General features: G+C 46.7%; 1 protein-coding gene across 2 annotated transcripts; it reads right to left on the bottom strand.

Annotated features, from left to right (window-relative positions):
• Window positions 1–2,343: 2,343 nt before the first annotated feature.
• AMOTL2 (angiomotin like 2) lies at window positions 2,344–21,983 on the bottom strand. 2 transcript variants are annotated; one of them, XM_035133256.3, is made up of 10 exons: window positions 21,609–21,983; window positions 17,917–18,756; window positions 14,635–14,902; window positions 11,076–11,220; window positions 9,813–9,905; window positions 8,056–8,351; window positions 7,251–7,543; window positions 6,353–6,552; window positions 5,728–5,904; window positions 2,344–4,545 (listed from the first exon to the last, which is right to left on the bottom strand). In XM_035133256.3, the coding sequence occupies exons 2-10, from the start codon at window positions 18,663–18,665 to the stop codon at window positions 4,487–4,489; spliced, it is 2,280 nt and encodes a 759-aa protein (XP_034989147.2). In that variant the 5' UTR covers window positions 18,666–18,756; window positions 21,609–21,983; the 3' UTR covers window positions 2,344–4,486. The 2 variants fall into 2 exon arrangements, with proteins under 2 accessions (XP_034989147.2, XP_034989148.2); XM_035133257.3 differs by lacking the exon at window positions 21,609–21,983 and adding an exon at window positions 20,535–20,845.
• Window positions 21,984–25,314: the final 3,331 nt, after the last annotated feature.

The raw sequence follows: 25,314 nt of genomic DNA, 5'->3' as shown, positions 1-25,314 counted from the left end.
CGTGTTCAATGTAGGGAAGGCCATGCCAGCACAAACAGAAGATGAGCAGGAAAAGCAAACCATCTATTGTCTATCAATTTTTTTTGAAAGGATATTTACTGAGACTTCACATGGGCCATAGCATGTACTAGTGGGCAGACTGGTACCTGCAGCTGCTGGTCTGGTAACTGGATACAGCAGACTATCAAGGTACAACAGATGGTACTGGACAGCATCATCAACATCCCAGCTGCTCAGCCACCCAGTGTTCCCAGTGCTGTAAAAGTTGCTGATGACATCCAGCATATCTTATCTATACATACAATAAAATGTTAAGAGTGTTGTCACGCTGCAGTTCACTTGGCGACAGATGGATGGTACTGCAAACTCCAGCATGACAAGGGGCTGTGGGTGGGTGACCGAGGTGGGAGACAGCTCTGCTCCCCTGGCTCCTCTGCTTGCAAGGGGTCCCAGGATCCAGACCCCCAGGCTGAGTGGCTCTGCTGCAGGCCACCTTCTTCCTCCTTGGTCAGTTTGGGGATCCACTGCTTCTGCTGCTGCCAATTTGGATGAAGAATTGGGCTTGCAGAAGGAGCAGTGCAAGGAAGAGGAAGCCATGGCTTGGGATGAAGATTCAGTCTGGATAAGGCAGTGGCAGATTTACAGGCCAGCCAGCTGGCCACCACTTCTGGCTTCTGTCCTGAATTTCAATGGTACTACTGTCAGGAGGACTTTCGCTATGTGAAAAATGGACTCGACACATTTTTCACTTGTGTATTATAATGCTTTTTTATCTTCTTGTTTAAAACATCAAAATTACAAATGCAAAGGATAATTTGGTTATGATTTCCTATAGTTTGTGACTTTATATAGTTATTTTTAATGAATAAAGAGCTTTACTTTCATTATATTTTGTATAAAATAGTTTATATTACAGTATTACAAGAGGGAGGTATCACATGCTTGGGGGAACCTGGAGATTTGCAGAAGTACTAAACAACCAACCCAACCTTACAGGAATCCATCTCACAAAGGCTGCTTGCAAGTCATCTTCACATTTTAGCTGTGCTCTCCCATCACCTAGTCCTGTGCAGATCTTGTCTGGCTGCTCATCTTCCTTTTGGCAGGAAGTGCTAAACTAATGAGTGCCAAGGAATTTTCCAGTGCCGTCCTTAAAAACTTCCAGTGAGTAAGACTGCCCAACCAGCCCAATCAGGTTGTTCCACCAGCTTCTCAGACAGGAAGCTTCTTCTAATGCCCAAGTTGAATCCAGCTTCCCTGCACTTCAGCTCATTGTTCTGTGATTTTTTTTGTTACATTTCCTAAGTGGTGTTATAGGAAGAGCGGAGAACCTGCAAAGACCGGAGGCTATGGTCAAATCAGAGTTGAGGGACCCTTGACAGAGTGAAGTTTGGTAGGCTCGGTTCTTCATTAGCTCCACTTCATCTCGTGCAGGTTTAGCGCAACAGCAGGCAACAAGGAAATCATCATTTAAACTTTCCCACTACCCAAGCCAGGTACAGTGATGGTGTGATATATAAATTTGAAGTCTTAATCCAGAATTTCATGGTTAATGAGCCAAGGGATTCCCTTCTCCCAAAACATTTAATTGAATGTATTGATTCTGGCCCACTAACACCTACCCTAAAAAAAAGGCAATGAAAACAAAACCACGGTTCCAAAAGACCCACAAGCGGGCTAGGGTGAGCAAGGGCAATTCTATAATTGTGGAGCTGCCAACAAGAATAACTTTTTATGCATGCCTGCAGTCTGAATATGTTGCATGAGTAATGTTACCAACATGCTCACATTGCATTCCAAAGAGCAAATGTAGCAAGCTGTTTAGCATGTTGGACCTGGAGACATAAATCCTTGGTCACCTTGGGCTTGTCACCTTCTCTCAGCTAAGCCTACTTCACAGGGATGTTGTGAGGGGAAAGAATGTGGAGACAACGTATGCATAGGTGCCACTGAGGTCCTTGGGCTGAGGAAGTAGGTTATGGAGTAAATCAAATCCTATACATGTCTATTCAGAAGCCCCATTAAGTTCAATGGAGCTTAAGTGTATAGGCTACAGGGCTACAAGTCCATACACTTACCTGGAACTAAATTCCATTGAGCACAGCACAGGCTTGCTTCAGAATAGAAATGTATACGATTAGGACTGCATTATGAACCACAGAGAGAGAAAGAGGAAGTAGCTTCTTAGGTAAATTCCACCCCCAAGCTGTTTATAGAGCTTTTATGAAGGAAGTTGTGGATCATGCCCAGAAGACAACAGGGAAGGACAAGTGTTGCAATGTGTGGATTTATTGCCCTTCCCCTTCTCAATCACAATGGCATAGAAAAGAAACAGTCTTGCAGTTTATTAGACAATATTTATTTATTATTAAAATATTGTTATACCAAGTGGAATGCTACAGCAATCTCGGTATAGGGCGGCATAATAAAACGGTCAGGTTTACGTTTAAATACTTAAGATAACTTAAAATGCACCCAAAATAAAGGGAAAAAAACACCCCTCACTGTCTTTGGCAGAAAAAAGTTCACAGCACAAAAATACTTAAAACAGGAATACCAATATTAATGCAAAATATATTAAGCTGTGTATCTTTCTCTCATAACTTTTTTGCTTTGTTTTTGTTTTTGTTTTACTTTGTAAACAATGCACAATAACTGAACACCTTTTTACATACTTATATGAAAGGGGATGTTTTTGTTTTTTGTTTTTTTTAAAAAAATGCAGTTGTCCAGCAAATGCACACGTTTAGCAGAGACAAAGGTGTGTGAAGGCAGAATCAAGAAAGCACCAAGGTTTGGTGAATATTGCAACTGACTACTGCCAGAAGCCAGCTGTCAGTAGGCAGGGGAGTGTAAAAGGCCCCTGCGTGGTACTGCAGATTCTGGAGTGGTTCTAGAGAAATGATATACCAGTAATCAGTCCTTGTCCAGAACTTTTTCTTAAAGGCACATTCGTGACACAAAGAATCTGCATATTCACTCGCATCATTCCCACAAATGCCTTTTTTCTCTTTTAGAAAACTACTACTAGCTGCTGGCCACATTCTCCACTTCATAAACACACAAGGCTCCAAGCACAAACCCCCACACACATACCGCACCGTACTTCCCTCGCTCTCTTGAAATAGTTCCAATTCATTTCTAAATGATTTTCGCCTGCAAATTAGCATCCCTTAGATCAGTGAGAGGCCCAAAACATGATCCTGCTTTCAACCAAATGGCATTCTCTGCTGATGGGAATGGCACGTTTTCTACAAACTGGGGATCAGGGCCATTCATTCCAATACAGCTGTGCTGATTTATACCACATGGGATGCCTCTGCCTTAAAAAAAAAAGAAAAAAGACAACAGCTTGGAAACAGCAATCCAGGAAGAGAAGCACTTGGCTTGTGGCTGCTGTTCAAACAAAGAGCAGGGAAATTCCAGTCTGAAGCATCATGGGAAATTGTTTCAAAGGAAATGGAATCTGAAGGACTCTGAAGGCGGATATTTAACTCCGGACAAACAGGATATGAAATGGAGGAAAAGAAAAAGCAAACACTGGAGAAATTCTGAAAACAAAACAAGGGGTGGGGGGGAAACTAGTTCAAGTGATGTGGAGCAAAGAGAGAGATCAAGCAGATCCACTGCAGATATCATAAAGCGGACAGGAAGAGCCAAACAGAGGGGCGGTGGCTGAAATGTTGATTACTATTTGGGCTTGTTCTTACATAAGTTATTTACAAAAATAAAGACAAAGATGGGACCCACCTCCTCTTTCCCCAGTACCTGTGACAGGCCATGTGCTACCCCCCCAGGCAATGGGAACACACTGCTAGCAATCGCCAGTATCGGCAGCAGTCTTTCTGCCTGGGAGCTGAAAGGTGGACAGGGGGGCGCGGGGAGTGGGGAGGGGAGAAGGTGCAAGGAATTCGTTCTAGCCACACCAAGCACCAGGCAAACACTCTTTGCTTACAACAGCTTACACTTCAGGTCCAGGTACCTGCCAGGAGCCCAGTGATTCAGGAGTATCAACCCGTTTGGTGGCAAACCCCAGCATGCCCCCCCCCCGGCTGCTGCCCTGCACTCTGCAGCACGAGAGTCCCACTTGGCTTCGCCGTTTGCCTTCCCATCTCTTGGGAACACCAGTGGCTAAGAAAGTCATGGAGCAGTTGCTTCTGTGCAAGGACTGGCCTCAATTGATGGTGCTGCAGCTGCTGCTCAGTCCACAGGTGGAAGGGAGAGACCTGCCTGGGCAACCGTGAATGCTCACAACCCAAACAGAGGTATGCTGCTGCCACAGCTCTATGCCTGAAAAATCAAAGGATCAGCGTGGGGTTTTCCACTAAGTCCTTCTTGAAAGGTCTTTGCCCTGCACGCCATCCTAATTCGCTGAAGGCTTCCTTCGGTCCTTGCTCTCTTGATACCGTCCCCTGATAAGGCAGCAATCTGCTAAGGAGTGGCAAGATCTGGTCATGTGCTCGGAGGATTCCCACTCCCCAGTTCCTCAGATGAGAATCTCCACCATGTCCGACAAGTCCACGGCTTTAGCAGCTGGCAAAATCTCTGCGAGGAAAAAGAAATATAGCCCATGTTACAATGTGAAGCGTTTTGCGGAGGAGTGCAAAGCTTTGCAAGGCAGCAGTGCAAACCATCAATGAACTCAGTGTGTCTTCTGCAGGCGAACCTTTTATCTTAATGACAGAAACTAGGGGGGGGGGAAGAGGCTCAAGAGCAGGCATCCCCAAACTTTGGCCCTCCAGATGTTTTGGCCTACAACTCCCATGATCCCTGGGCTAACAGGACCAGTGGTCAGGGACGATGGGAATTGTAGTCCAAAACATCTGGAGGGCCGAAGTTTGGGGATGCCTGCTCAAGAGCCATCTATTGAAAAATAACTTGGCAAAAAGGCAATCTGCTGGGGGGAAAACTTGATGGCCCAAGTCACTAAAACCTGCAGCCGTTCCCTCATGCTAATTGAACACATGGTACATTGACCTAACCATGGGCACCTGTCATTCATTCAACCCACATGTTGGAGGAGGCTGTTCAAATCCGCTTATGAAGCTTATACATGCCTGGGAACCTTCTCTTTGTAGGTCCAAGGCAGGGGATAAATATATTGGGTTTACAGCTCTGAGTGTGGAAAGAGCCACCCCAAAACAGGTAGAGGTAAGTACCATCATCTGAGGAGGGTGGGATGGGTGGAGAGTAGGAGAAGGAAGACACTCAAGATTTCGCCTTCCTGTCTTGAATCCTCCTTCAGAACTTTCCCTCTCTGCGCCAAGCTATTCCAGCAATGGGAAGTGGGGGACATCTGGGCTTTATTGTGGAAAAGGGTCTCTAAGAGACTACTAAGGAATTTAGGGAGCTTTAATCAATGCAGCCTTTCCGCATAAGCCTTTGTTTAATCTCCCCTCTCCCCCCCTCTCCAAACACACTGCCCCCACCATCACTTTCTGCTCCACCTGCTCCTAGAGGATAATCCTGTACTGCATTGCACGAAACTCATGATTAGTCACTATGGCAGGAATCTGGATCCTGGCATTTAGCCTGCTGAAAGCAGCTCTGTGTTCACCTCTTAGCTATGTGAACCTTGCCTGGCATCCCTGGTGGGGGGTGGGGAGGCAGTTCACAGGGTTTACTGCAAGCACAGCTATTAGCGGAGCCCATTAGGAGATTGGCAGGCACCGACCAGGGTAGCCTCACAGCCGCACTCTGTAGGTTAGAGCAACCGCTGGCACTCACCTAGGGAATGTGCTGCACTGCCAGTGCTGGCGCTGCTTTCAAGCTGGGGTTCATCACATTGAGTCCCCTCGGGTAAGCCTTCCGTCTGCGTACTCCCATCTTTGCTGCCGCGTTTGGCATGGAAGGCATGAGGCACACAAGCTGATGTGGTGGCTGCTTCTACTGAGGCTTTGGGTGCTGGAGGAAGGAGAAAAGGAGCCCCATTTAGATGAGCAAACACAACAGAAGTGAGAAGAGGTTTGCAAAATTTGAGGAGGTTTCCAAGAACAAGCCCTTGTGTGGGGTTTTTTTTGGAGGGGGAGGGGGTCCTAGAACTATATGCTAATACCCTCTTCTGCATTTTATCCAGAACATGAGCACCCACAAGTGTCCAAGATTTGCTTCCTGAAACTGACTCCTAAGCAGCACAATAACAAGTGGGTGCTGAAGAATGCCAATTCCATATAAAATATTTTGTTGTTGTTGTCCGACTCTTCGTGACCCCATGGACCATATAAAATATAGCTACCATCAAGTGTTTCATGGGAAGTGTAACAGGAGGTAGTAGGAAAAAGCAGCCTTGTATATGTTCTAGATATAGACTCCCTCCCTTCCTTTGCCTAGCATCAAGCAAAGCCTCTATTACCTGGACTTCCTCGGGAACCACTTTCGCTGACAGAAGCACCCGGCCAATACTGGGTACCAGAGGCGGCAAAGATGGCAGGCACAGATTTGGCAGGCCGCAGGGAGCTCTGATTAGCCTTGCTAGGGTCCTTGCGAGAGCGCTGCTGCAAGACTTTGATGACAGCATCCTTCTCGAGTATTTGCGCATGAAGTACTTTTAACCTGGGAAGTGAGTAGGGAAAAATACAATGTGAGGAAAAAGGCATGGGTGGCATCAGAATATGCAGGAAGCAGTCTCTCTCTCTCTTTTTTAAGCATCTGAAGTTGAGCCCTGTGGGATCAGACTAAAGGAACCCAATCTAGTTCAGCATCCTGGTCCATCCAGAGGCCTATGGAAAATTCAGAAGCAGGACAGGTGCCCTAAACCCTAATGTTGTATTTTGTGGTTCTTGTTTTTAATCTGCAAGCTGCCTTGAAAGACAGGGTATATATATATATATATATATATATATATATATATATATATATATATGATGATAATTGTTTCCCCAGCAACTGGCATTCTGAGGCATGCAGATTCTGAAAGTAGCATGCAGCCATTAGCACTCCTAACAATGGAGAAGAACATAAAAAAGATCCCTCCTGGATCAGAGCAGAAGCCTTTCTAGGCCTAGTTCTCCTGCAGCTCAATGGAGATTTCCCTCCAAGCCCTGTCTCTGTTTTTCCTGCTGTTAACTAGTTAAGGGACTTCTCAGAGGCACCAGGAGCACAAGCTCCCCTCTGGGGTGTTTTTGCAGGATGTAAGCAAAGAAGCCATTTTTTCAAGGCATGCAGTGCGCCAAGGGGACCCGTCATTCCCTTTGCGTTGGGACCAGAGCAGTGGACGAGTAACCCTATATGCCATCTCATGCAGGGCTAACCTGTTCTCCATCTCCTGATGTTTGTGGGTTGCCAGCAGCAGGTCCTCGTCAAAGCTGCTGTTGGGCGAGTGGTGTGGAGAGTGGTTGATGATGGTGGTGTCCCGCTGTGCGGCTGCCGTGGCAGCGGCATCCATGGCAAACTGCCTCATGGTGCACTCTTCCAGGTACTTTTGCTCCCACTTGGTCATATCAGCCTCCAGGGCCAAGATCTTCTCTTCTCTTTCTCTCAGCTGCTCAGAGAGCAGGTGGGGGTTCAGCTCGGGTGATGCTCCACTGGGGGCTCCCATCTGTCTCTAGATCATCAGTGAGGAAGAAAGGGCCAAGTGAGTCTCCATTCTGGGCTACTGGTGGAAACAGCCTATTAACACACCCACAATAAGGTGCTTGGTGTGGGGGACGAATTAACAGTGCAAACCCAAATGTATCCACTCGGAAGTTAAGTTCCATTCACGCCACTGGGATTTATTTCCATAACCCAAACAACTTTTGAGACTTTGGGCGCTTTTTAGTTTGAAAGCAATCCACATCCATTAATCCTATTATTTTTAATACCAATCTCTTCAGGATGTTCAAGGTGTGGCTCCAAATTTGCCACCCAAGGCTTCAAGACCCCCAATGCTATTGGGTTGGAGAGGCCACTGTTCTAATATTTTATAAGTATTTCCTTTCAAGTTACTGAAAAGTGAAATGGATGGGCATCTTTCAAGGGGATGAAATAGGATTACAACTCTTCAGAAATTGACTAAACAGCCCCAACTTGGAAGCACAGGGTTTCTTAGCCTGGTTGCTTGGCCTTTCTTCTCACCTGCTGAGCCCGCATCATCTTCAGCTCCTGCTCTAACCGGGTGCGGAGACGCAGTTCCAGCTGCTCGCGTTTTTCGCAGGCGGCTTGGAGCTGGCCCAGTGCCTGCTGCAGCCTCTCCACTTTCTCCACATACGCCCGTTTCTTCCTCAGCTCGTCCTCCGTTTTGGCGGCCCGAGCCTGGGCACTGCTCAGCGCCTGTTCCAGCAGCTCTGCCCGCCGGCGTTGGTCATCGTTCGCGCTGTGCAGCCGTGCAACCTCCTGCTCTAGCTTCTCCCTTTCCTGCTGGTGCTCATAATCTGGGAGGAAACATGAGGAAAAGGCAAGGTCGTTACAACCAATCCATGGACATCATGGGGGGGGGGGGCAACACAGCCAAAAGCCAACCACACAGTGTCAACCAAGAACTTTTAGCCACCACAAACTAAACGAGCCATTCAACAAGTCATGGGGAGAGAAATGGGTGTTGTCTGCATTCTTAGTAGCCATTGACTTTTAACTTGTTTAATTATTTCATGGGGTGTGGGGGGAGGTTACATTGGACCTGCGCCCAGGAAGCTGACTGACACCATAGTGCACCAGTTTGTGCCAAGATGCTCTGCTCTTATACTATGGATCCTAGGGATCAATGCCCTGATTTAGGTGTTCCCACACTGTTCGTTTTCCATGATATGATCATGATGGGGGCACCATGCACATTTTGCACAATGAATAAAAAGAAAAACCTGTGGGAACTTGGCACAGTCATCTGAAAAGCTTTAGTTATGGTTATAATTAACTGTATTTGTAGTCGCTTTCCTCACAAAAGCAAATTGCACGAAAACCAATGTATGTACTTGCCTAAAATAAATACTACTTAAGTGTTTGCAGTTTTATGCCGTGCATGTCTGGACTGGCTACAGAGCTGCCTCCCTCATACCTTACCAGGAACCAGGAGGAAAAGAGCTCTGGCAGTTCCTGCATCGGTTCTGGAGATCCCTTCCCCTCACTCTCATAACTCTGAGCAAGGGAGCTTCTTCCCAGACCACAAGAAGTGGGGTCAATATAAAGCTAAATCGATACAAGCAAAGGGCTGGGGCATGGTCCATAATTTAGTTTCAATAATGAAGAGCCACTAACTACATAGCCATTGGTGTATATCCCTTTTTACTGCAGCCCTAACAAACTTATGAGGGAGTAAGTTATTTCTGAGTCATTGCGCACAGGGGATCTTGCTTAAGAATATCAGTTTTGCATTTACAAGGCCAGGAAGAAAGATCTGCTTCTGAGAGGGAGCTGGAGAAATCTTCAAGGACTGAAGGCATTTCCTTAAGTTGGATATTGAAAACTTAAGAACAAGTACTATCCCCATCCCTTGGCAACTATCTCTCTTTTTTTCAAAAAATTCAGAACAATAGCAGGAGAGAAGGAGAGGGAGAGGGAGAGAGAGAATGAACAAGTTGGGCCCAGGACTCTCAACAGAGGGAGTGTAGCTTGTGTGCTGGAACAGCCGTAACAGCCACTGGAATGCAAAGAATCCAGGTCACACTGATGGCTGTGGTGATTAATGCCTCTAGTTTAAGTGCCAAGAACAGCTTAGCGCTCTCTGGGGAATGGCAAAATGCTTCCAAGAGAGGATCCGCCTCCTCTTCAATCTTAAAGGGACCTTTAGTTTTCCTCCCTTCCCAACCCATTCACAGGAAAGCATCAGGAATAAGGACCATAGCGTTAAAAGACAAACAAACCCAGCCCAACGGCAGAAGCCTTTTGAAGAGACTTACTTTGGGCAATAAGTTTTGCCATAGTCCCTTGGTTCCCTTCTTGGTTTTCCTGTGCCCGGCTGGCCAGCTGCTTGTTTGCAGATTCCAACCTCTCTGTGGCAAATTGAAAGAAAATAAATAAATCAGGATTTACTTTATTTCATACAGAGGTTCGTGGAGTAATAGAGAGGAGTGGTATAACCTTTCAAGTGATGGCAGTCTGCTACCAATATGTGGTCCTCCAGATGTTGTTGGACTCCAACTCCTATTGGCATAGCCAATGGTCAGGAAATATGGGAATTGTAGTCCAACAGCAATCTGAAGGGCCACAAGTTTCCTGTTCCTGTTACAGACAGTAATGTCAGGGTTGTATGGCTACTAGCAATGACTCTTTGATGGATCAGAAAATCTTTGTTGTATATATTTAAAGTAGAACCAGCAAGACTTTGAGTTCAAAGCCTTGGGAAACTCTTACCACATTTTTTGCTTTGTTGGGTTTCTTTATTATATTTTTCTTCTAGTGCCAGGGTCTAGAAACTTAGTTTAATTAATATTGGATATCTCCCCCTAAGAGCATGCCCACAGAAATATATTGGTAAGTAATGCAAGTCCATTTATTTCAGGAGGTCTACTCCCAAGCATGAATAATGTCTGATATTACCCAGGGTATTTAATTCTTTTTTAAATCATGTGACTTCCAGGGTCTGCCAAGCTAAACAATGCAGGTTGGAAAGTTTCCCAAACAATGGTTTGGAGGACTGGATAAGCCATGGGCTTGCACACTCCTCTGCTCTCATGTGCACAGCTTCCTTCTTTATTGTCAGCTCATAGCTAAACAGATTCCCATAGGCATACACACTGCAAAATCACAACTAGAAGCCCACAATTTAACAGACAAGATAGAGAAGTCACATGCAAGAGGAGGAGGAAATGCACAAGTCTGTAGCTCATTCACAATTATATGAATTGAGTCAGGGCCTCTGGTGAGCAGAAATGGAATTTGACTGCCTGCCTAAGGAGTTTGTTTTAAAGCAGGAGTGGCTAAACTGTGACACTCCAGATATTGCCAGACTCTGAAGTTTTATCAGTCTCAGTTAGCATGGGCAATGGACAGGCATGATGGGAGTTGTAGTACAACACCTGAAGGTCCACAGATTCCTCCACCTCTATTTTAAAGGTATACAGGATTGGAAACTTCAATCATGCATGCATCTTCCTTATAACAAAAATCTCCTCTACACAGATATTGGGACCAAGTATACTAGGCCATCTCTGTCGTCTTACCTTTCAGATCCCGGTTGAAGTCCTGCAACCGCCGCATCTCTCCATCCTTCTTGTTCCTCATTGCCTTCTCCAAAGCCTCTCGCTTAGAAGATGCCTTCATTAGGTTTTCATAGTCTTCTGAAATTCGCTGAATCTCTGTTTCCAGCTAAAGAAGACAGCAAAGAGACTTTAGTTAAAACAAATAGTCCTGTATGAGAAGATATATGCATGCCCCTAAGAGATAACTGCTCAAGATATGTACTTTGCACACTGAATGGGAATACAGGCAACCATCTCTTAATACCTGGAACTTGGGTTCCGAATATAGATTTGAATTTTGTAGGCTGATTTGATTCATGAAAGTACTGCTCAGGAAGGCGAAGCACAGGAAGAGCATGAAAAATGGCAAGACATGAATAAAATGTAAAATGCAATATACAGGGAGATGCTGCTTATTATGTACCTGTCCCAAGATGCTGTTTCTGAGCAAAACCTTGTCCTTTTGTTGCCAGATTGGTTGTTAATCAATAATACTGCTCCATTACAGCAGTATTTTGCATGTATGTACACAAGCAATTAATGGAAAAATATTTACTTTTACATTTAAAAGTTGAGACTCTTGAATTTGGAGTAAATGGACACCCTCACTGAACACAAATTCCAGCATTTAATGAGACAACCCAATGCCATTAAAATGGTTTCAAAGCAGTTTAAAGTTTGTATGGGACACTTAGTTTCATCTCTCTCTCTCTCTCTCTCTCTCTCTCTCTCTCTCACACACACACACACACACACACACACACACACACACGCCTTCTCACCCAGATATGCAACTAAAATACCAGCCCAAAAAGCACTCAATGTTCCTGGATTCCACTCCAAGATAAATCAAACAAGCCACTGTGCAATTCGGATTTCCTAAATGCCTCTTCCCCATGCTCTGCTGCTTTGCTCAGTATCTAGCATAAGCTGGGGCTTGAGCTCTCAGCAGTTAACAGGGCTTGGCGCTTATTTTGAAAACAAGCAATAAAATTCACCCGCTCCCAGAGCTAGAGTCTATCAGTGCTAGATAGATCCAAATGGTGCTTGTATATTCTGCACTCTTTCCTTTCCTCTTCCCTCACCCCCCACCCCCAGTACCAGCTGGCAGGGTCCTGACATCCAATTATGTGTTCCATTTTTACCCCTTTCCTTTGCAGCCTTGGCACATTCCCTCTGCACCCCCACCTCTGCAGCCCTGGCACGTGCCCCTTACAGTCCCCAAATAACTCGCTAGTTCAAAAGGGAGCAGTCTCACCCTTGGCTGAAGCTGGGCCACAACAGGCCTCTCCTTGTGCGCCTTTGCACAAAAGGCTTTCTGTGGCTCGCCTTAGTGCAGACCCCAGCAGGGAGGGCTTGATAGGGAAGAGGGCACAACTGCTAATAGAGGTGGTGAATGGACTCTTTTCTAGGCACTCAACAACTGCTGCAGCTTAAGACCTGCTGTGTGCTGTGGTGCTTGCGCTCCACAGCTGCTTAATGGGGAGAGGGGGGGTGATTAAACAAAATTAAGGGAGATGTATTTTCACGACAGCTGTTCTGGGGAACAAAAGACAAGAGTCAAAGGATTTCAGGAAGCGCTCCTGAAGACAAGGCTAGGGCTGTGAGGCATTTTATAGGGAGCATCAGGACTGCTCCCAGCCACAATGGCTGGTTCATAATGGCCTGGATATGCACTTTCGCTACAGCATACCCTCCAACATTTATCTGATGAAAATAGGGACGTCCCATTCCATAATAATTTTACTATACATTCCATAATAATTTCACAGCCCAGCCACTCTGGGTGGCTTTCAACATATATAAAAACAACAAAACATTAAACATTAAAAAAAACCTTCCCTATGCAGGATTGCCTTCAGACAGCAATGAAAATAGAGACATCCTACGATACCCTCCAACATTTCTCCAATGAAAATAGGGGCGTCCTAAGGAAAAGCGGGACATTCCGGAATCGAATCAGAAACCGGAACGGCTTCTCTAAATCAGGGACATCCCTGGAAAATAGGGACACTTGGAGGGTCTGCTACATCAAGGGGAACAGTTTGAGGCCCACACTCCCTTTGGGGAAACCTCTGAGAGCCACATGCCTTTGATGGCAGGACCAGAGTCAAAATTGGGCTAAGCAACGAATGTAAATTTTAGCTCTAGTAGGCTAGAAACACACCCATGGTTCTATCATGCATCCATGCAAGCAAGCAGGATGCATTTTTAGAATTCCAAGGAACATTCCAGCCAAGCAAAAACATGTGTGTGTGTGGGGGGGTGTAGAGCAGGACTAGTAAAGAGTATAAACTGGGAGGGTTCCAAGGGCCACATGTGCCCCCCCCCCGGCCTGATGGCCCACACTTACGGGCCAGAGGTTGTTGACATGACCACCTTCCTTAAAAACTAAGCCAGCTCTCTGCACCTAGTCCTAAAATCATACTGGGAGATACAAGCTAGCTCTGTAGCCCTATTGGATAGGAGGAACACTAAGAAAAAATTCCAACTTTAACATTCCTGGTTCTTTCAACACAGTATGTAAAGAAATCAACTTTAGCTGTGAACCTTTCCTACAATTTAAAAGCAACCCTCCTGCTATAGTTCCCCTACAAAAACTGGTGCCCTCCGGACCTTCACTTTTGCTTCAGTTTTGCATATTGAGTACATATGTTGAGGATATAAAATTATTCCATTGGTTTTTAGGCTTCAAAGAAATTACATTCATCTGTTTTAATTGTGGACAAAAACCTATGTGCTTATGTGATATATTGTCCCCTTTCCTATAGCCCCTGCTTGGATTTTTTAATAAATAAAATATCCAGCATCCTGAGTTGTTTCTTCACTTTTTTCCCTGGTTTGCTACAGTTCCCAGCATCCTCAGCCAGCATTTGCTGATGGTCATAGATGCTGCACCTCTGGGAGGAGCCATGGTGGGGAAGGCATGTTTGCAGTCTTGCAACCAGCTATTGAAGAGAGGCAGTCAAGAAGTGGCTTTAAGGAATCCATTTCTTACGCTAAACAATGGATTTAACCTCTAGAATAGCGGCTGCGACTCTTTCTCAGTCCATGGGCCACATTCCCTCATGGGCAACCTCCCAGAGGCTACAGGTCAGTGGCGAGTGGGGCCAGAGGCAGAAGTGGGTGGAGCAAAGAATGCAATTCTTACCTTTGTATAGTGGGCTGCATTCCACTCATACAAGACCAGAGGCTTCCACAAACACCCCCACCCTCCTCTCCACCCTCCAACCAGACAAGCAAGAAGCATCACCACCACTCAAGGATACATTCCAGCTAAGCAAATACACCAGATGACAGAGCACCACAGACCCGGTGAATGGTACGGCCAGACAACACTTGAAGACCAAGGTGGCCACATCAGACCCTGCCCCTTGGGCCGGACGTTCCTCACCCCAGCTCTTGCACCTCGAGGAGCAATTGTCAGGCTTGGAGTATCTTGCCTGGAATAGCTGCAACCCATAAGGGGCTCTGTATCTCTTGCAAGTGCTTTGGGTCGAGTGAGCTCCTCAGAAAACGACAGCTATGCCTGCTCTTTTACCTTCTGTATGCAGCTGGCTTTTTCGCTGTAGTTTTCCACTTCCCTCCGCAGCATCTCGTTTTCCCTGCGAAGCTTCTCGTTCTCTCTCAGCAACGTCTCGTTGTCCATCAACACGGCTTTCATTTGGGACAAGTGGCTACTGGCAGAAGCAGCCTGGGCTGACATAAGAGCCTCCATCCCAGCAGGAGTGAGAGACCCCAGAGGACTGTGGCACAGGGCAGCCTGTTGATGGTGCAGGTAAGCTTGGGGTATCTGGGCCTGCATCACTCTATAAAGAAAGCAGAGGTGAAGGAATTAAAGGCAAGCACTTTGGGCAAGAAGGCCTGAGCCCTGATTTTTGCAGCAGTACTGTGCAAATCCTAGTTCCAAGCAGGTACCTGATGCACTCAAATGAACAGCCCCAAAAACTAGGCCTCAAGGATACGGCAACTTGAACTTATTGCTTTAAAATCTAATGGTACAGGGACTTTTCACACTGACTTTTCACTAACAGTATAATCCTATACATGTTCAGTCAGCGAAAAATCCATGAGGCTTACTCCCAAGCTCAGCAATTCAACTAAATTCTTGCTAACACGATGGGATTTCCACCCACCTTCCCATCTGCACCCTGGAGGAGAACTTTCCAATTCACAAGGAGAAATGTCACAATGCCACTACACTGAATACCACTCCAAGGGTCTGGGGAAGCAAGCCAGATTGTTTTAGACTCCTATTGTATTCCTTAATAAATTACTCTTCCCACTCCCCCACCCAGGGTTATAAGAGGCACATCAAGAAAAGATTCTTGAATAGCTCCCGATTTATTTATTTTTGAGAAAGACATAGCCCCTGTTTCATAAGACATGGACTCCTTGGGATCAGTCAGTGCCAACCACTGATTTAAAAAAGTAACTTTTCACTGGCCAAGTTTGACTGTGAAGGAAAGTGAGGGTCAATAAGAATAGTTAGGAGGAGGAAAAGAACTGAGGTAAAGAGGAGTCCATGTTTAAATTAGAGCCATAATATTTTCACAACCATTGTATCCTTAAAAGCTACTCCTTCCCAGACTCCCTGTGTTTGTAGAGCAAACATTATCTCACTCATCATTTGGCACATGTTTAAAACACAGAGTACAGAATTGCGTTGAAAGAAGCAGCCACTCACCACAAACTTTTACAGCTCCTGGCATTAAAGAAACCAGTATTTTGATTCACAATGAAATATATATTGCACAATCCATAAAGGAGAATGTGCCAGTTTGAAAATTTTGTATACATTAAGATTCATTTATTATTCTGCAGATTTGATTGATAATTTTGTGGCAGCTAAGATTACTACTGAAGTTACTTGTACCTGGATGCTAAATCCATTTACTTAGGCTGCAATCCTAAACACCTTAGAGGAAAGCCCACTAACAGAGTAAATATGCATAGTACCATGTTGTCAGAGAATTAAGCCAACTGATGTCAATGGGTGAGCGTTAATTGTGACGGTATATACCTATCTATATGCTAGTTACTCAAAAGCAAGCCCCACTGAGTCCAATAGGGCTTACCCAGATTAAGCTCCAGTCCTCTCCATAATTATTTTGAAGTATGGAGAGGACTGCAGCTTAATCTGGGTATGTTCAAATGGTCAACAAAAACAAAATTGTTTGAAAGCTCGTTATCTAGGTGCAATAATCAAGTATGGCCTGAGAATATGAAATGGGCAATTTAGTAAATCTAGGAAACATCTTACAAATCAAACATCTGCAGAAAGGACAGCTTGAAATTCTTAGAATTCAAATGACCACTTTCCTGAATGGGAAGGTGTTGTCCAAGAATATATGATTTCATCTGACTGAGGCTTATTCAGACATTCTTGTGAAGTGATCTTGGAGCAAGCAAGAATAAATGCACCTTCCTCTCAGCATGTAGCCACCGCCCTCTTCTTTTGTTCCTCTGTAAAGTCTTATTTCCTGTCTCCAACATTATCTCTTCCTGTCAGCATTCACTACCATTTGCCTCACAGAAAGCAAGCCATGGTTCTGTTCCCAATCCCCACCCCATGATTCTATAAAGGGGGCTGCTTTAGCCAGCAAGTCACAAACTGTGGCAGGCAGCTGTGAAGCCAGCTATAAATGTCCTAAGACATCAGTAGAAATAGAATATTCCTGAGCAAGTAAGTCCTTCATATGACAACTTCAGAATGATGTACAATGCCAAAGATCAACCTTCAGCATATTCCTAGTATGGTAGTGCAATTTACAATCTTGGAAGGGCAATGGCATGTTAATGAGATAGGATAAGTCCCCCATTTTCAGGGCAGGGCAAACTTTGGTCACCTTGGTTCCACCTCTGAAAACACTCATCGCTTACCACTCTCTAACCAGAAAAGGTTTTGCAAAGAACCGCATGCAGTTTCTGCTAAACAGAACATTGTTGCTCTCCTTTCCCACCTTGCTTACATGTGTCCTAGATTTAATCTCGCATATACCATCTTCCTAAATATGAAGCCGTACAGGAAGAATAGCAACTCTTTGACTCCTCCCCATCATTTTGTGCATGACTTGATTGGCTAATGGTGAAGCCCTGACCCGCCCTATCCCAAAACAAAGCCATGTGAACTTTGAGCCTTTTCACTTAGTTGCTTCATAGCTGAAGCTAAAAGTCAATGAAGCAACCCTCTTCTCTTTTATAGGGTGCTTAGTTCCTTCAAATATTTCTATGCAACTTTCTCCTTCTTTGCTTTCCTGGGACAATGAACATCTTTAGGTGAATGTCTATCTCTTTTTGCTTTGTTACCTTTGTGGGCATGAAGGTGGTTCCCCTATCAGTCAACATTCACTAGTACCCCCTTCCAAAGTATAGGGTGGTATATAAATTCAATCAATCAGAACCAAACATTCAAGCCCACAAAGAGAGGTGGTTTCCACAATTAAAGGTATATATGAAAAAACAACAACACTGGAAGCTAGTTTATACCTCTCAAGCTGATCAGGTACACAAATTTTTGAGTCTGTTATCTCCCATCTCCCATCTCCCACATCCCACTTCCATTCATTACATTTCAAAATCACTTCCATTCTTGGAAAAAGGGAAGGTACTTTCCAACCAAAGGAACTGGGTCAACCATGCAAAGCAAATTATCAGTTCTCCTCAAGCACCTTCTGAACACTCGCCAATCATGAATTTCCAGCCTTGTGTCAACCGCATGACTAACCCAGTCCACCACCTAAGTCTCTGTGGAATCATCCCATCTTTCACCAACATGTGAGACACACGAGGGTGTGTAAAGAGCAACAGTGTGATTGGTTACCTGAGCTCAGGATGCTGAAATGCTGGGCCTTCTCTGAAGTGATGCCTGGGGTCTGGGAGGTAACCCCCTGGTGCCTCCTGCGAAGGGATGACATAGGGGTATTCTGGAGGAGGCCCTTGAGATTCTGGTGCCTCGGAGAGCTTCCCTCTAGGGACAGAGAGATGGTGGTGCCTAGAGAGCTGAGGGTAGCTGTGAGAGGAGCTCATGTGGTTCTGAGCTTTGGCTCCGTTCCTCTCAAGCGACATCTGCAGGAGCCGTTCACTGAGTGACCTCACATGCCCGTGCTTCAGCTCCTTCAGCGACTCGTCCTGGTGTGGGCTGCTGGCGTCCGAGATGTAGGCCCTGCGTTGCCCACCTTCAGCGTGTGCCCCAAGCGCAGCAACCCCAACTTGCTCGCCTCGTTGCGAGGCGTAATACTGAGAATGCGCTTTCGCCTCCTCGTAGGTGGGTAGCTCCTCTCCCTTGTGCTGAGGCTGGTAGAGGTGGTACATATTATTCTCCAGGTAGAAGTGGTCGCCATGGTGCTCCTGGCCCTGTGGCTCCTGCCGTGTGGACTGCTGGACCATCTGGCTCTCCTCCTGGGTGAGGCTCTCGAGGGAGGACCGCGGGCTGCCACCACTTCCTCCTCCACGCAGGGCCTGCTGCTGTATTGCTAGGAGAGTGCGGTTCTCTGTGAGGTTGCCGTACCTCAGCTGCTCCTGGATGAGGCGGTGAAGGACAGTCCCAGAGGAATCCTCAGCTGTCCTCATTCTCAGCTAAACTGGCTGCCCAAAAGCGCTTTCCAAAGGTACAGAAGATACTATCCCCGGAATCTAACAGCGATGGCCCAGCCAAATGATCCTGAAAGAGAACAAGAGTCAGTAGGGATAGAAGGCACTGCTTGGTTTAGTCTGCAGGAAGAAATCCTTCCAGTTTTCCATCTTGAGCTTTAAGGGACTAGGACCTGGTTTTTAAAAAGGTCACATGCCCCTCATGAAGGCCACCTAAGCTAACAGGGTTGTTGTGAGGATGAAATCACATATCTTCATATGTTTCTTGGAGAAAAGGTGGGATGCCAGTGTGGTAAACATTTGTTTTAATTGCATATTTATATCTGTTGTGTGTCTTTCAGACTTTTTTGGGGTAAATGCCATAAATAAATGTGTCTCAAATAGGGCTTTCTTCCATCTGTTCTTGGGCTTGTAGCCCTGAACTCCTTTGCAGGATAGCAATCTATTGAAGATCCTGTGCATCTCCGTTCAGAAGAAAGTCTGGTTTCAATGGGACTTTCTCCCAAGTAAGCATGCACAGTATCACAGCTATACTGTGGGGAATGAGCAAAGTGGCGTGCACTTTTCAAATCTAGTTCTTCCTAACAACCTTGTTAAGTAGGCCACGAGCAAAGAAGCATGATTGACTCAGGAAGCATCAGCCAACAAATTACAATAGTAATCTAGAAGTTGCAGGCTGCATTGGTTCTTTAAAAGTTCCCAAGGTCTTATTTCAGAATGGGAAGGAAGGTCAAGTATCATGTATAAGGTGTTTGCAGAAGGCTCATTCCTATTTAGGCAAGTCTGTTACCTGTTTAACAATCATCCTATCATTAGCAATATCCTAAAGAGGGACCATCTACGAAGTTTGCTGCAGAAAATCTTTCATCGTTGAGGAGTCACAAGTCACTCAACCAACACACAAATATTTTACTCAATGCCAGAATGAAAATCAGAGCATGAAAATGGTCTCTGGGTAAATTCCAGTTAAACATTTGTTTCCTTTAAATGAGAACAGAAACCTCACAAAGAAGGAATTGTCAGTGCTGCAGAGCGGCCAGTAGTTGCAGTTGCTACAGGGTGGCTCCACAGCTGGAAACCAACCCACGTCCTCTAACTTACCTTCTGATGCACAGAGACTGACACTGGCCAAGGAAAGGCACTCTGCACATGACCAAAGGCATTAACGTAAGCAATATTTTAAAACTGCATAATGCCGATGGCTCAACTACCAGGGTCACAGAAAGGGCAAAGCCAATTCCAATGAAAGCATGCTCATCTAGTTTACCTTAGTAAGCTATTTGGGAAACAAGGTCCTGTAAGGGAAGTGGGGAGAGGGAAAACTAACAGGAGATGGCTAATTCTGTCCACCCACCCTTCCATCCTCTAATGCCATTCTGCAATGCTATATTAAGTCCTTGTACTGTAAGGAGTTGAGATTAATTGCATAGGTGAACTCTATCCCCAGTTAATAACCAAATGGAGAAAAAAGGGGTATTAACAAGTAATTTTTGGAGATTAATTGAATTGCAAAAATTTTAACAACCAGACATTATTGGGTATTTCTATAGCACATTGAATAGGACAAGCTGCTTCATGGTTTTTAATTGCACTCATTTTATGAGCTCCATAACTATTTTCCAGGCAAGGGGGCTTAACGAAAGGAATAAATATTTCTACTGCACTTTGCAGTGTATAAAGTCTGATACAGTACACCATTATCTTGATGCTAGATTCCAGAAAGGGTCAGGTACTTTTCTTTTTTTGCAGCAAATGTTAGCTTATTTCTTTTTAAGGAGAGTTCACCTTAAAAGGTGAACAATAAACGACGGATCAATCCAGGCATGTCCATCGGCAGTTAAGACTCACCGAGCTCAATCCTAGGAATGGGCGCACGCACAGCTTTTAGCCTTAGGCTGCAATCCTATGCACGCTTCCCCGGCACTGCTTTGCTAGACTGCTCGTCTTAAGTGCCACCAGCCTCTTTGCGTGCTTCCTTATCTTAACGATCTGCGACAAATTCTACGCTCCGCTCCCGTGGAAAAAAATGCAAGAAGTCTCCCTAAGCAGCTGCAGCCAAGGCCAGGATCCCGCTGCGCCCCCACCCGTCGCCGTCCTTCCAGCCCAAATGCATGTAATGGAGAGCGATCGCCCGAAGCGCACTCAGCAGATTGCCATCTGCGCAGTATTTCGAGTTTCCCCTGCCTCGCTGCCCGCTCTTTGTTTTCCAAATAGTTCTGCCCTGACATCATCGGGGTTTGGATTGCAATTAACATTCCTGCGAAGTGAGAGCGAGAGCTCCGGGCAGCAGCGGCCGGCCAGACAAAGCCAAGGCGGCCGCGCGCGAGAGGGATGCCCCTAGCAGCACCTGCCCGCCCAGCCCACGCGCGTCCCCCAGCCCCAAGCAGCAGCACCCTAGTCCCACGCACCCACGTCTGGAAACGTTACCTGCCGCGCACTAGAGCAAGATTCAGGCAAGGCGATGCTATAATATGCAAGAACAGGAACCGACAATGAAGGCAGCCTAGGAAAAGTGGGGGATATTTTTTTCTCCTTTTTTGGTGGGGGGGGGAGGGGACACCAAAAGGAGCTGAAGGGAGACGCACCTCCAGATCAGAATTTTGGAGAGAAAGCCTGAAAATTTGTCCAAGGCAAAGCAAATAGGGCAATCGCTTTGGAAGTCTCCCCCCCCCCGGTTTTATAGCAAGAATTTGGGTTTGGGATGATTTGATCTCCCACCAGTATGTCACCAGACAGACGCCACGGTGAGAGGCGATTCCAAATGCGGGGAAAGTTGGCCGCTGCTTCGCAGTCTCCAGCTATGCCGAACTACATATGTCACACAGCCATTCCCGGTCTCCCTCCCTCCCTCCCTCCCTCCCTCCCTCTCTCTCGGGCGCGCTCCCCTTGCTTGCAGTCGCTCCCGCGTGGCGCAGAACTTACCGGACCATCGCAGCCCCACAATGGCTTCGGCTTAAACTGCGGGCACGCTTCGGACCCGCTCTTAGCGCGGGACAGGAAGCGAGGGCTCAACCCCAGCAAACGTCCTCCGCCGCTTGCGCGCTCCTCCTGGCTTCAGCCCCTGAGTGAGCCGAGGGGGTGCATGTACAGCCCCGCGCAGCGCCTGCCTGCCTGCCTGCGTCCGCCCCTGCTGGAAGGAAGGCAAACTGAGCGCACAGCCTGCCTCCGCCAGCTGTAATGAGAGCCGGGGAGGCTGGGCCGCGCGAAGAGGCTGCTGCTGCTGCTATGCCAGGAATGCGAGAGCGCCAGGTCCGCCTCCCCCCACTCCGCGATCAAAAGCTGCTCGCTGCAAAGAGAGGCTTGTCGCGGCGGCTCGGCAGCCTTGTTCGCTCCCGTGGTTGCGCTTAACGCCAGAGCCCGGTAGAGGGCGCGACGCTGCGTCCCCACAAGCCGTGCAGCCGAGTCGGCGCGCGACGCGGGATAATGGCCTGACGCCTCGCTGTGCGCAGGAAGGAGGCCACGAATGCGCTGGAAATGTTCATTTACTATCTGAGGCCGAGGGGTACGCAGATATTAAGAGGGACTCCAGAGTGTAAAACTCACCTAACTTCCCTAGTGCCTCCCATTGCTTAAGCCTTTTTTCCCAACTCAGCTACGTTTTCTTCTAAAAGGGGGGCAGGGGGAGCTTGTTTTGTGAGGAGTCTCCAAAAATAACTTAGTTGCTCCTGGCCGATTCTAAGTACATCTTCTAGAAAGCGGAGGTCCCCCACAGCCAGTTTATTTAAGACCATTACTGTACAGTTTAATAGAGGAAATATATTTTAAGCAATATGCAGCAAATTAAAAAAAAAACACCAATTACAAAAATGGGCAATGAAGCCCTCAACACAAACTGCCAATAAAGTGTGAAGAAGTGTGCATGCACATGAAAGCTCATACCAATGACAAACTTAGTTGGTCTCTAAGGTGCTACTGGAAGGAATTTTTTTTATTTTGCCAATATCAGTACTGTAACTGGGTCACGAAGAGTCGGACACCACTAAACAACTGGGTACTGATAGTAACTGCTTCTCAGACCTCCCCACTCAGCCTCTTACTATCCCAAACTCACCAACTATTGCATGAGCAAAGCTGAACTGGTCCCCTGAACTGGCTGAGGGTAGAGCTTGCCTTTTATGAGATTTGTCAGGCTGCCCACAGCTGTGTCCTATTCAATCAACAAGCTGCTCTTCACACACCCAGTTCCTCGGCTTAGGGGGTTGAAAGAGGTGGAGTTGCACAAATGCAAAAAGATAGCAAATATGACTCCTTCCACTCACAGTTCTTCCTCAACTTTCTACACTCACCTCTCCTCTTCCAGCTGTTTTGGAGAGGATCCCAAATTTTGGGGTTCCTGCTGTTTCCCTGTCCTTTGGCAGGGCTGCTTACTTTTCTGGGCAGGCCTCAAGGTCTGATGGCAAGGCCTCAGGCTTACTACAGTTGTGCCCCATTCAGCAATCCATCAGCTGCTGAAAACATCCAAGTCCACACTTAGCAGAGAAGGAGGATACTCCATGCAAAAAAAGCACCCACCAATGTAGGGCTTTGTGACTGCAACTTACCGTATACACTGTGCTGAATCTCTACTGTGCTGCTTAGGCTAGCGAGGATTGGTCCCGTTTCCCCTGTGGCTTGTGTACATTGTCAGGCATCCTGAATCAACATATCTGACCCTTGAAAATACCTCTATCTGGATGTACCCCAACAGTAATGGCATCTCTAAGGGTGACCCTTAGAGGGAGATAAAGAGCGGATAAAGAAGGTTCTAAAGGAACAACAAAACCATGGAGATGTGTGTAACCAGCTTTGCCAGACTTGCCCTTGCATTAATATTTGCCTCTGATTTTGGTATAATTAAAACAAAGGATGTAGAGCTGAAACTATCACCACATGCTTGAGATGGCAGATTAATTTGTCTACCTGGATTCTGCCATAACCAGCAGCCTCTCCGTTGATGCTGAGCTGGACAAGTGTATTGGCAAGGCAGCTACGGCATTGGCTTGCCTCTCCAAAAGGGAGAATGTGATGCTAATGCCCAATACCAAGATGAAGGTCTACCAGGCTTGTGTGTTGTTTGCACTGCTTTATGGTAGTGAGTCATGGGCAACTTTCACCTGCCAGGAGCAACATTTCAATGCCTTCCATATGCACTGCATCAGGAAGATTTTGGACATCACAGGACAGGACAGATGTGCTCTCCCAAGTCCACATTCCCAGCATTTTCATACACCTGTCTCAATTATGTCTATAAAGCTGGCTGGGTCATTTCCACAGAATGGAAGATGGTGAGACCATCTTGGTGTTTCCCAACTTTTGGTCGCCAGCTGTTTTCAGACTACAATTCCCATTATCCTTGACCACTGGTCTTGTTAGCTAGGGATGATGGGAGTTGTAGTCCAAAAAACAGCTGGAGACCCAAGGTTGGGAAACACTGTTCTACAGGGAGCTGGCTTCAGGCACCAGGTCTGTGTTACAAAGAGGTCTGCAAAAGTTACATGAATGCCGGCAACATTATAAGAATCCCTTGTAGACAGCCACAGTGCCTGGGGACAATCAGACTGGTCACGTATCCACAACAGTGACCAGAGGAGGAATGACTGCCAGGAGGAACACAGAGAGAAGAAACACTACAGCAGAGGTAGATTTAGGGGAGTATGACTGATTCAGCCACAATGGACACTGAACTGAGAGGGCCCCGCCGGGGAAACTGCAACATTGATGAACAATGGAAGGCAAGAAGTGGCAGGGGGGAAGGTGATGACAGGGTGCTGTTGAAATTTTAAAGCCCCAAGTCGGCCACCGCCCATGGTGCATCTGTAGCAGCACAACCGGTAGGGCCGGCTCTAGGCCCGCCCCCGGTTGCGCCAGGGCGCCAGGACACCAGGGACGCCGCTGCGCCCGCTGAGAGGCACGGCTGAGGCTGCCCCAGGCGCGCCTCCACTGTTCAGCGGCTTCAGGCCGCTCTCCGGAGGCGCGTGGGCCTGGGGCCGCCTCTGCCGCGTGCAGGGGCGTCGCAACAGGGGGTGGGCAGCGCCCCCTGGCCCAGGGCCGGCCCTACGGCAGGCTGGGTGGCGCAGTGCAGCTGTGCCCGCAGCAGCCGCGCTGTGCGCGGCGCCCACCCACCCGCCTGTCGCACTGGGAAACGGGGCGGGGGGCGGAGGGATCTGCCGCAATACGGCGCCAGGGCGCCGGGCATGCTTAAGACGGCCCTGACAACCGGATGCCTTCATGTGCCCCATCAGCAATAAAACATGTCTCTCTTGTATTGGTCTCTACAGTCACAGCAGGTACTGTAACATTTCAACAGTTTGATTTTACCCCCCAAAAGGCACATTCCTCCTTTGTCTTCCCATGAAGCTACCCTATTATATTAGTCATTGTTCACTGCTCTCACAGTGCAGGAAGAACTCTAACTGCTCTGCTTGGAAAAAATTTTTTGGATGCTTCTTGCTGGACTCCTAGGGTGCAATCCCAGAATAGTTTTTCTTTCTTCATACTAGGGGATAAATCTCCCAAAGCATTTATTTTAATTTTTAAAATGTACATTGCTTTTCAGCCAAAGCAGTTTGCAAAGCTGTGAAATTTTGCAAGGTGTCTTAAACCTTCAGGCTGACTTGAGAGGAGGTGAGATAATATCCATGAGTGTAGG

Source organism: Zootoca vivipara, chromosome 5 (genome assembly GCF_965207765.1).
Source record: "Zootoca vivipara chromosome 5, rZooViv2.hap1.1, whole genome shotgun sequence".
Classification (NCBI taxonomy): Eukaryota; Metazoa; Chordata; class Lepidosauria; order Squamata; family Lacertidae; genus Zootoca; species Zootoca vivipara.
The sequence above is the reverse complement of the archived record's forward strand: the minus strand, read 5'-3'. Positions and strand labels throughout refer to the sequence as shown.